Source organism: Macrobrachium rosenbergii, chromosome 37 (assembly GCF_040412425.1).
Source record: "Macrobrachium rosenbergii isolate ZJJX-2024 chromosome 37, ASM4041242v1, whole genome shotgun sequence".
Classification (NCBI taxonomy): domain Eukaryota; kingdom Metazoa; phylum Arthropoda; class Malacostraca; order Decapoda; family Palaemonidae; genus Macrobrachium; species Macrobrachium rosenbergii.
In genome coordinates this window covers 37,198,508-37,210,849 of record NC_089777.1, presented here as the reverse complement: position 1 = coordinate 37,210,849, position 12,342 = coordinate 37,198,508, and the positions used below count along the sequence as shown (strand labels likewise).

Here is a 12,342-nt window from a genome sequence, read left to right as displayed (position 1 = left end):
CCTGTGAAGTCCATTAGGAGGTCTTCCTTCAAATCGAACCCCAAGAAGTGAGAAGTTAGTCCTTCACACCCAGGTAGGAGCCAGACTTCTACTTTATTAGAAAGAATGGGAGAGCAGAGGAGCAGACCCTGGGCGATCAAGGTTCTCAAGGAGGGCTACTCCATTCCTTTCGCAAAGACTCCTCCTTTAGTTACATCTCCAATCGCTTTGGCCCTCTCTCAAGAAGTCGAATCTCTTCTTTCCAAAGCAGCAGTGGAAGAAGTGCTAGATCCCCACTCTCCTTTTCTTGGTTCCGAAGGCCTCAGGTGGCTGGAGACCTATTCTGGATGTCATTGCCTTGAATGCGTTCGTACTGAAGATGAAGTTTCATATGGAGACCATTCACTCAGCCATGTCCTCAGTACAACAGGGTGACTGGATGGTCACCCTGGATATGCAGGATGCGTATTTCCATGTCTCTGTTCATCCAGACTCACAAAAATTTCTACTCTTCGTTTTTCAGGACAGGATACTACAGTTCCAGGCCCTATCCTTCGGCTCATCAATGGCTCCTCAAGTTTTCACAAGAACCCTTGCTCCTCTGGGGAATTGGCTTCACCTTCTGGGAATCAGCATCAACTTATATCTAGACGATTGGCTTCTGTGCTCGTCGGAGGAGGAAAAGTGCACGGAGGACTTAAGAAGAACTCTTCGCCTGACACAGGAGTTAGGCATTCTCATAAACAAAAAGAAATCCCCTCTGACACTGACTCAGGGGATTCCCTATTTAGGGATGATACTGAACTCTTTGACTTTTCAGGCTTTTCTGTTGCCCAAAAGAGTCGAAAACTGCCTTCAAACTGTCAGTCATTTCTTTGCTCTTCCTTCCTGGTCGGCAGTGCAGAGGATGAGTCTTCTGGGGACCCTCGCTTCAGTAAAGCAGTTTATAAATCTAGGCATGAGACCCCCTCAGTTTTTCCTCAAAGCAAATTGGTACGGAAAAACCCAATCAGACTTCCCGATTACGTCAGAAATCAAAGAGGATCTCCGGTGGTGGTCGTGCGGAGAACAACTTCAGGAAGGGAAGTCTCTTCTCCCAGAGTGCCCAGACCTATTTTGCGCCGCTTCTGGACGGCTGGGAAGCCTCCGGAACATGAACTACGGTACAACAGAATTTTCACATCAATGTAAAGGAACAGAGCAATTCACCTGGGCCTTCAATCCTTCTCGGATCTGGTCCACGGCAAGAAGATTGTAGTACACGTGGACAACACCACTGCTCTTGCTTACATTCGCAAACGGGAGCACTCATTCCTTCTCTCTGTACGAGATGGCGAGGGATCTCCTTCTGTGGGCGGAGGAGAACCAAGTCTCTCTTGTCACCCGGTTCATTCAAGGGAGAATAAACATGATTGCTGACGAATTAAGCCGCCTCAAACAGGTCCTTCCAACCGAATGGACCTTAGACCCGATAGTCTGTGACAACCTTTGGAAACTGTGGGCAAACCCACAGTGGATCTTCTCGCAACGTCGAGAAACCACCGTCTTCCCCTCTTTTGCTCTCCAGTCTCAGATCCTCAAGTATGGAGCACAGACGCCATGCTTTTGGAATGGACAGACTTAGATGTGTATTCCTTCCCTCCCTTTGGAATGATCAGGGAAGTAATCAACAAGCTGTTGATGCATCAAAACACCTTCATGACCCTTGGCTGAACAAGGAATGGTTTCCAGACTTGATTCGACTCCTGGTAGACTACCCAAGACTCCTTCCACAAAAACGGTCTCTGCTCAGACAACCCCACTTTCTCAGATTCCACCAAGGGTTATCCGCTCTGGCCCTGACAGGCTTCAGGCTGTCAAGCGCCTTGTTAGAGCAAAAGGGTTTTTAAGATAGGCTGCAGAGGCAGTTGCGAGATGCAGACGAGCTTCTTCTACAAAGCTCTACCAATCAAAATGGTCAGTCTTCAGAAGGAGGTGCAGCCGCCATAACGTCTCTTCTGAGACATCTGTAAGCCAAATAGGCGACTTTTTGGTATTCCTAAAGTCCGTCAGGAAGCTAAACGACCTCTACCATCAAAGGGTATAGGCCGATCCTCAGCTCAGTTTTTAGCACAGAGGAATGGACTTGTCTTCTAATCAAGATATCACCAACTTGATCAAATCCTTTGATACATCCAAGAAAGAAAGTTCTTCCAATGTCTCTTGGAACTTAGATGTTGTACTGAAATGGTTCTCAGGTCCTCAATTTGAATCTCTTCCTTCTGGTTCCCTCAGGAATCTCACGAAAAAGACTCTCTTTTTAGTGGCTCTCGCTACTGCCAAATCTATTACTGAGTTACAGGCAATAGACAAGAGAATAGGCTTTGCACAAGAGGACGCAGTCTGCTCTCTTTCTCTTGGTTTCCTCACAAAGAACGAGGACCCTTCTAAACCCCCTGGCCTAGATCCTTCGTCATCAAGAACCGTATGGATATTTTAGGACCTGAGGAAGAAGGACTCCTCTGTCCAGTGAGGTGCCTCAGGTACTATCTTCAGAGGACGGAAAAGATTAGAGGACCTTTGAGCAACCTCTGGTGCTCTGTAAGAAACCCAGTTCACCTGCTCTCCAAAAATTCCATATCCTTTTTTCTGAGAGAGTTAATATTAGAAGCCTACTCTCAGATCCAGGAAGAAGCCTTTCCATTACTTACGGTTATTTAATGACTCACGAGATTAGGGCAGTCGCAACTTCCCTTGCTTTTAAACACAACTTGTCTCTTTCCTCAATCCTACAGTCGACGTTCTGGAGATGCAAGTCCATATTCGCCTCACACTACCTCATGGACATAAAAACTGTGTTTGAAAATTGTAGCACTTTAGAACCCATATCTGTGGCTGGCATGGTGCTGGGAGAGGAAACATAGGGAATCTGTATGTTCCAATGCTTTCCACTCGCCTTGACTTGAGGTTTTGAGTCAGTGGGAAGCCTGGGGGTACATTGTACCTGGAGTACCCACCAGTTCGTATTTTATTATAGATAATGGTTGGGTTTTGGTTTTATTCTGTGGTGTAGGTGATAGTGTTGTCATTTTGTATTCTGGTCTTCGCCTAGAACGAGGGCATCTTTTAAAACTTTGTCAGTATACAGTGTACTTCCTCTGCTGCAAAGTTCCCACTAATGTAGTGCGACCCTTGGCTATACTGCCGTGTCCACTACAAGTTGAGAGAAGCTCCAACCAGAGGCAGTACCTACCTGCAGCAGCTCTCTCAACAGGTAAGGAAACAACAAACATTTATTCAATGTTAGTGACCTTTCTATTTCAAATTCATTACTTACTTAAACTTAATACTTTGGAGTAGAATATGTCCATGCTCTTTCCCACCTCCCAAAAATGTGGAATCAGCTATGTACTGTAATTACTTGGTAAGTTACTTATATAAAAATGACATTTGTATGATAAAATAAAGTTATATATATACTTACCAAGTAATTACATGATCAGAGCCCGCCCTCCTCCCCTTGCATCGACATTAGAGCATAAAACAAACTGAGCTCTCTGCTGGGTTGTTTCCTCGAGTCCCAGATGGTGGATGGGACCTTGTCACCTACATACTAACGATAACAGTGCCACCGCGTGAATTCTGAATTTTTAAGCTGCCGTATGTTTGGGAATCAGTAACTATGTAATTACTTGGTAAGTATATATATAAAACTTTATCATAAAAATGTCATTTTCATATAAGTAACTTACCAAGTAATTAAGTAGCTAACATTTCTACTCACGCAGCAACCTTTTAAAAATTTGCTGTAGCGCTTCTACTGTTTTTGTGTAGGTGACAGGCTCTGCCCACTGTTGGAGCACCTAGGGAAAACAACTGGCAGGTAAGCTCAATTTTGTTTCTGCCTGAGGGATAGGAAGAGGAAGGTGGCTTTTAGAGCCAAGAGACGGTCACTTAGCCTAGAAACTACTTCTAAACCTAGTTTAGTAGATAGTCCTGCTCATCTTTCTACTCCTATTCCTGTTTTTTCTCCTAATATTGGCCCTCCTACTATTCATCCACCTACTCCCTTGCCTGGCTCCCTTGCTTCCGACCCTAATACCATTGCCAGTCTCAAATCTAGGTTCAGTAAGAAAATAGGTCTTATAGTTAGTACAGTGGCATAATTGGGAGTGTCACTGAAAGTGATATGGACAAAGTGTTTGTCGAAAAGGTGATGAATGACAGTGTAGTGCAAGTGGAGGAGGTGTCTACCCGTCCCACTGGTTCTCCTAGACTACAAAGGTCCCTGTCATACTCCCCTGAACCTGGGAGAAGATATACCAGAAGTTCAAGGGAGGCCGATGGGGTTTGCCCACCGGTAGTCGCCCCCTCAGTTGAGCCTGTTGCGCGATCCCAGTTGTCAAGAGACAGCCGTTGTAAAGCCGTCCCTTGGGAAGTGCATCAGTTGTCTTCCAGTTCTGACGATTCTGGTGCGGACAAGAGGTGCCGGAAATTATACCTAGATCCTCCATGTCCACTTAAGCGCCCTTCAGCTGATGTGGGTCGCTGTTCGGAAGGCCAGTACCAGTCTACAGCCTTCTTGTAGTTGTGCTGTGGACACTTCTGTCCCTGCCCCAGAAGAGGACAGTCCAAAGGTCTCCTCACCAGAGCACCCTCACCTGGCTCCCAAGCGTCCAGCGTCCACTCATAGGTGACACGTGTCAGCAACCAAACGTCTGGGTATCTTCCTGAGCGGCCAGCGCCAGCCCCGAGCACCAGGCGCCAACTCTTCAGTATCCTACATCCGCCTCTGAGCACCAAGCTCCCGCTCCCAGACGTGTTTGTCCCATTCAGTCTGCTCAGTGACCACGGGCTCTGTTGCCTTCAGATCAAGATAAACCGTAGTGGGCTCCTGGTAAGCGACAGTTAGCTGAAATCATGAACTTCTTGAAGAAAGCTCCCTCTGCTGCCAAGACTTCCCATGATGCTATCCTGTCCCTGGTCTCCGCAGAAGAGGAAGAGGTCGATCAAGAACCTGCTCCTCCTCCTTCCTATGCAGCTCTTCTACCATATCTGTTGGCAAATTTCCCCCTTTTTTTGCCCCATCTGCCCCGGTCTCGCCTGCCTCGACCTTTTTGATTAGGGGTCAACCGGGCGATAGGACTAGTCTCCCCAAGATGGTACTTTCTTCATCCTCCAAGAAGTCACTGAAGGAGATGGGAGATTGGCTTTCGGCTAAAAGGGAGCAAGGAAAAGCATCTTTTGTCTTTCCTCCCCTTGCTTAATTTTTAGGCGGTATTTATCGTATGTCACTGGGGGAGCTCCTTCTTTGGAAGTTGCCGCCTCCTCCCAAGGGGATTCTCTGGCCTCATCAACTCTTCTTGAGGTTCTGCGTTTCCGCTGGTGTATATAATGTTTTTGCCGGCAGAACTAGATCACTTGTTAAGGATCCTTTCAAGGTTTTTGAAGTTTTTAGCTTTCTTGACTGGACATTGGGAGTACTGGCTAAGAAAATTGAGGACTTCCAGGATTTATTGGGAGACATCGTTTTGGGCTGGCTGGGAGTCTTGTCATGTGCAGACAAAGCCATTAGAGATGGCTCTCTAGAGCTTTCGGCTCTTTTCACCTTGGGAATACTGAGCTCTGGTGCTCCTTTACTACTAAGGGAGTCACAAAGTCGCAGAAATCGGCCCTGTTGTTTTCACCTCGGGACCAACATTACCTCTTCCCTCAGGACACAGTTAAGGAAATTGCGTCCGACCTTCAGAAAAAAGTCAACGCAAGATCTGTTGGCTCAATCCTCCAAACTCCCAAAGGATTTGCCTGCATTTGCACCCAAGATAGCCACTCCCCTCCAGCAGCAGCCCTTTTGTGGAAGGACTCCTTCCTATGTACATTCCATGGCCAGGTCCATTAAGAAGGGCTCAGCCAAGACAGTGCCCAAAAAGTGAAAATGAAGTCCTTCATGCACTGGTAGGAGCCAGGTTCATGGAGTTTGGGAAATGTGGCTGACCAGAGGAGGAGAGTCGTGGATCATCAGGGTTCTGAAGGAGGGCTACGCCATCCTGTTCCTGGATAGCCCACCATTAGTCACTCCTCCCATCACATTGTAGACTTACTCAAGAGGCTGAGGGAGACATTCGGCCCTTTTTGGAGGAAGTTTCCTCCCTCCTTCAAAAGAAGGCCATAGAGGAAGTTGAGAACACCAACACAGAGAGCATTTACAACCATCTCTTCATGGTTCCGAAAATATTGGGGGCCTGGAGACCTGTCTTAAATGTAAGTGCCCTCAATCATTTTGTCCGGAAGACAAAATTCAAGATGGAGACAAACCATTCAGTCCTTTTATCCATTCACTAGGGCGACTGAATCATAACATTAGACATGCAGGATGCATACTTTCACATTCTGATCCATCCAGACTCCAGGAAGTATCTAAGGTTCGTCTTTCAGGACAAAGTATATCAGTTTCAGGCTCTTTGCTTCGGCCTTTTGATGGCCCCTCAAGTGTTCACTCGAGTCCTTGCTCCTAACTCAAAATGGCTCCACTTTATAGGGAGGAATGTAAGTCTGTATCTGGACGACTGGCTGCTTCGATCCCCATCAAAGGAAAAGTGCATGAAGGGCTTGCACAAGGTTTTGCTTCTTACCAAGGAGCTGGTCCTTCTTATCAATCTACAGAAGTCTCAGTTGGCCCCATCCCAAGAGATCCTCTATTTGGGGATGACTCTCAACTCTGACTTTTCAGGCTTTTCCGTCTCCCAGGAGAGTTTCCAGCTGCCTTCAGATGGTCCACAGGTTTCTAAACCTTTCATCTTGCTCAGCTTAACACTTTCATACCCAATTGACGTAGTGGTATGTAAAATTACCCTACTCCCCTTTCTACCCGACTGACATACCGCTACATCAAATTTACCAAAATTTTTCGTACATGTGTTAGGAGTAAATTTTTTTTTATTCGGACAGTTGGTGGTTTCCATAGGCTAAAGCATACCTTGGACCGTGGAACTCAGGCATCAATACACCAGCCAAGCAGTTCCTATACTGCGCATGCACAAATCCCTGGCATAGTAAATTTCTCACAATGAAATCAGCTGATCCTACCCACGCTTCTCTCTCGTATCTTACATTTTTTTTTATAAAATGTGGGATTACATTATTGGAAACACTCTGTTTCGTACCCACTTTTTCTATAAATTTTTTAGTTCCTGTACTGCTCATACGCAAATCCCTGGCTTAGTAAAATTCTCACAATGACATCAGCTGATCCCACCCACGCAGGCCTGGCAGGCCACACTTCTCTGTCAGAGACCATGAGTGCGAGCTAGGGTAAACACGTGTGGTTGTTTACATACAGTGACGTCAATAGAGAACAGTTTCCAAGACTCCTTCCCCAAATGCCATCTTTATTCAAACAACCCCACTACAAAAGATACCACCAAGGGTTATCCGCTCTTGCCCTGACAGGCTTCAGACTGTCCGCAAGCTTGTCAGAGTGAAAGGTTTTTCAAGGGGAGCTGCAGAGGCTATTGCACGATGCAGAAGATCTAGCCTCGTCTATGAGGCCAAGTGGGCAGTTTTCTGTCGATGGTGCCTCAACCACAGTGTGTCTTCTTTTGAGACATCTGTAACACAGATTGCTGATTTCCTCCTATATCTGAGGAATTCTAGGAATTTTTCTTCCTCCACCATTAAGGGATACCGAGCTATGCTTAGGTCAGTATTCAAACATTAGAGGCCTGGATCTTTCCTCAAACTCGGATATTAACAACCTGATTAAGTCCTTTGATACATCAAAACAGAGGAAGGACAATCTGGTCTCTTGCAACCTGAAGGTACTGTAGTCTTGAAGTGGTTGACAGGTCCTGCTTTTGAACCCCTTCGTTCCGCTTCTCTGAGGGGTGTCACTCATAAGACACTCTTCCTCTTTGCCTTAGCTAGTGCGAAATGCATTATTGAAATTCAAGCTGTCAATAAAAGGGGTTTTTCCCAAGGGGGTGCAGTTTGCTCCTTTACCCTAGGTTTTTTTGGCCAAGAACGAGGACCCGTCCAACCCCTGGCCTCATTCTTTCACCATTAAGAATTTAATGGACATCCTTGGCTCCGAGGAAGAAGAGAAAGTACTCTGTCCAGGCAGAGCTCTGAGGTACTATCTGAGTAGGACAGAGAAGATCAGAGTCCATCCAGTAACCTCTGGTGTTCAGTTAAGAACCCTTATCACCCTCTGTCTGAGAATGCCTTGTTGTTCTTCCTGAGGGACTTGATTTCAGAGGCACATTCACTGACCCAGGAAGACATATTGCCAACTTTTAAAGTGAAAGCCCATGAAGTCAGAGCAGTATCTACCTCTTTGGCTTTCAGGCACAATATGGCCCTAACTTCCATTCTTTAGTCAACCTACTGAAAGTGTAGGTCTGTTTTCACCTCGCACAATTTGAAGAAGGTGGAAACAGTGTTTGATAATTGCAGTACATTGGGACCGATATCGGTGGCTGGCTTGGTATTGGGTGAGGATTCATAGGAAGCACACTTTTTCTCTCACTATCCTTTCACCTTGGTGTAGGGTTTTTGAATTTTTGGGGTGCCTTTGGGTACAGTGTACCTGGAGTACCCTCCAATCTTAGTGGATGGGTTGTGGTGTTTTCAGAGTAGGTGACAGCTTGTTTGGTTGTTTTTAAATTTGGTACTGCGCCCAGGGCAAGGGCACTTTTATATGCTTTGCTAGCCATCAGGCCTATCCTCAGCTGCAAAGCTCCCACTCAAGCAGAGGCAACCCGCGTCTCAACGGCCACGCCGCTACAGGTTAAGATGAGCACCAACCAGAGGCAGTATTCACCTGCAGTAGCTGTCTTACCAGGTAAGGAAACAACAAGCATTGTATCAATACTGGCAAAATTTTCTATTTCAAAGTCATTACCATGCTTCAATATTTTGGAGTAGAATGTCCATATATCCCACCTCCATTCAGTGTGGGATTCAGCTGTGTAATTACTTGGTAAGTTACTTATATGAAAATGACATTTTCATAATAAAATTAAGTTTCTTATATACTTACCAAGTAATTACAAAGTCAGCCCGCCATCCTCCCTTCCTATGGACATAATGGCACAAACAAAATTGAGCTTACCTGCCAGTTGTTTTTACCGGGTGCTCTGATATTGGGTGGAATCTGTCACCTACACAAAAACAGTAGAAGTGCTACCGTAAATTTTTAAAAGGCTGCCACGCTAGTAGAAATGTTAACTATTTAGTTATTTGGTAAGTATATATAAAACTTAATTTTATTATGAAAATGTCATGTTTTTGTCAGGAGCACATCAACAAACTACCTCTGTTGTACTAGAGTTCAGAATAAGTACGTCTGGAGCATTACATTCTTGATTTGATATATTTATGACTGATGGATTGGTTTGACAAGTCTGTTTATGTTAAAACTAATATTTATATTAAGCTGTCTCTCTCTCTCTCTCTCTCTCTCTCTCTCTCTCTCTCTCTCTCTCTCTCTCTCTCTCTCTCTCTCTCTCTCTCTCTCTCAGTTGTAGAAAAATTTAGAGTTTTTAATTTTGTCTGCATTTCATCCTATTTTCTTTTCTTACAGCCTGCCTCTCTCTCTCTCTCTCTCTCTCTCTCTCTCTCTCTCTCTCTCTCTCTCTCTCTCTCTCTCTCTCTCTCTCTCTCTCTCAGTTGTAGAAAAATTTAGTTGTTAAGTGTTTTTAATTTTGTCTGCATTTCATCCTATTTTCTTTTCTTACAGCATAACGACTTTGAATTTTCGAAACCGTCTAAATGGTGAGTAGCTTATTTTACTTTGTTATTCTTGAGACAGTTGGTTTTGTGATTTTGATTAAGATGGCCTTACAACTATTTAAATCAAAATTAGCAAGTCTTAACTTGTCTGTTGTAATTTATTAAAAAAAAAAAAATCTGCTGTGGTTGAAAAATACATGTATGAGCATGTTCATAGCTAGTTGAAGATAGTAATTGCTGATAGTGGATGACATGGTTTTTCATTTTGAAGAATCTGAAGTTGAATGTTATTAAAGTATATTAACCACACGCCATGGGTGCCTTGCATTATTGGTTTAGCTGGTAATTGGTTATACAGGGTATTATAAGCTTTATAGAAACGTACTCATTTTTGGATGGTTGTGTTACATTGTTAAAAATAATACTTTTGTCATTGTAAAGGAATTCGCTGAAAATTCATGGTGAAAACATTTATACAAAATCCATTAACCATAATTAGCTTTGACTCTGTGAAATAGACCAAGTTGAGTTGAAAGAAGAGAATCCTTACTTAGTGTGCTCAGCTCACAGTCCAGTGTCTGGTAACCAATACTTCTTATTGTTTGATGTGACTTCTACAAAGTTGGACATTATGCTGTAGGTTTGCTTTGTGTGTGTTTGTGCTGAATGATTTTTGCTCTTGTTTGCCCCTATTGAATTTCAGTAATGTCTCTAGTACCTTTTTAAGGTTTTAAACACATGTTTATATATTTATTTATGGACTGAACTATAAGCTTAGATTTTGTGAGAAGGTTCTCATGAAGTCAAAGTGAATTTTTTTTTTTTTTTTTTTTTTTTTTTTTTTTTTTTACATATTGACTATTGACCTGTTAACTGTCTCCATTGACATATGTTGACCACCATTACCTCTCCACTTCTGCTTGTATCACACATTGTAACACACATTCTTTCACTTTACATGACCCTATCTGTTTTGTCAGTGCATCAAGAGACATGCCATATAATGAAGAATGCTCCCTCCTGTTGGCCATTGAGAACCCTGTTACCACCAAGGATTGCCAGTCATTCCTGTCTTTCTAAAGCCTTAGCACTCCTATCATTGCTGTGCACAGTTTCAGAGAATTTTTTGCTCAATTTTATATATATATATATATATATATATATATATATATATATATATATATATATATATATATATATATATATATATATATATATATATATATATATATATATATATATATATATATATATATATATATATATATATATATATATATATATATAGTCTGTGTTGGTGTTTCTTTACTTTTGAGGAATTTTTCCTTGGAGAAGATTAAGGGTAAAATTGTGTTTTCTTTCACTTGTATTTGTGTTGGTGCATACAGCTGCTATAAGTATGACTGTTCATGTTAATTACTGCAATTTATTATATACCTTAGCAAGGTTGTTTGGTCATATTTCCTTTACCCAATTTGGATGGGAGTGTTGTTATTACAAGTTACATTTCTCCTATTTTTTGAGGATCATTAGTATATCGTTAGCTGTGGTTAACTGTATACTAATTATTCAGGATGTCAGACTAGTTCTTCTAGTGTTTGGTGTTGCTCCAGAGGATGTAAGACGAGGTTAGTTAAGGTCACTAATGACTCACACTAAGTGTGTTAAATGTAGGGGGCAGGAGTGTAATAAAGACCTTACTTGTTCCAAATGTCAGGATTGGTATGATCAAAAGTGGAAAGTGTTGAAATCTCACTTAGTTAAGTTAGAGGGATAGAAAGAGGAAGGCAGCCCTTAGAGCTGAAAATAGGGCTAGTTTTGAACCTATTCTTTCTACTTCTGCAGCAGAAGATACCGCTATTTCTTCTCCTCAAATCCCTGCTATGTCTCCCATCCTCAGCCCTCCTACTTCTTTGTCTCATACTCCTTTACCAGGTTCATGTGCGGTTCCAGTCTTGATGCCATTGTCAGTCTTGAATCTAGGTTTGACCAGAAATTTGAGTTCTTGGTCAACACGGTTATAGAGATCGGTGTGTCTTTTAAAGCTTTTGTAGAGAAAGCTTCCAGTGTTCCCAGTGTCACTGCAAGTGCGGTGCAAGGTGACAGTGTTGTGCATGTTGAGTAGGTGGCTGCCTGTCCCACCAGTGCTCCTAGGTGAAGGTTCCTGTCCTGCTCCCTTGCCCTGGGGAGAAGACATACTGGAGGTTTAAGGGAGGCTGGTGGGGCTTGCCCACGGGTAGTTGCCCTCCTCCACCAAGCTTGTTGCCCATTCCCAGGCTCGGCAGAGTGCCACTGGAAAGGCGTCATGGTTAGTGCAGTGCATCTGTCATCAGAATTGGATGGCTCTTTCCAGATAAGAAGTGCCAGTGGCGCTGACTTACCACCTCTCAGCCTCTGAAGAGGCACTCGACTGTAGTGGACAGTTCTCCTCCTCCCATCGAGGTATAAGGAGACAAGTGTTAGCCCTCAGCCCTCCTACAGCTTCTCTGTTCTGCCCCCACCTGTCTCTTCATTGTATCCCCACCAGTGTTCTTGAGACAGTTGAAGTCTCTTGTGGCTCTCGAGTGCCCAGTTTTAGTGCTGAAGCACTCAGACCTTCCACGTAAGCGCCGTCACCCTCTTCTCTTCATTCTCTTGCTCCCAATCTCCTGTCTC

At 43.7% G+C, this 12,342-nt stretch overlaps 1 protein-coding gene across 2 annotated transcripts in view; it reads left to right on the top strand.

Annotated features, from left to right (window-relative positions):
* The window catches only part of LOC136825492 (serine-rich adhesin for platelets-like), a 72,512-nt gene that overhangs the window by 22,324 nt on the left and 37,846 nt on the right, over positions 1 to 12,342 (top strand). For both annotated transcript variants that reach the window (XM_067082044.1, XM_067082043.1), the window contains exon 4: positions 9,695 to 9,729. In XM_067082044.1, the coding sequence (XP_066938145.1) occupies positions 9,695 to 9,729 (35 nt within the window). The remainder of the gene's footprint in view (positions 1 to 9,694; positions 9,730 to 12,342) is intronic.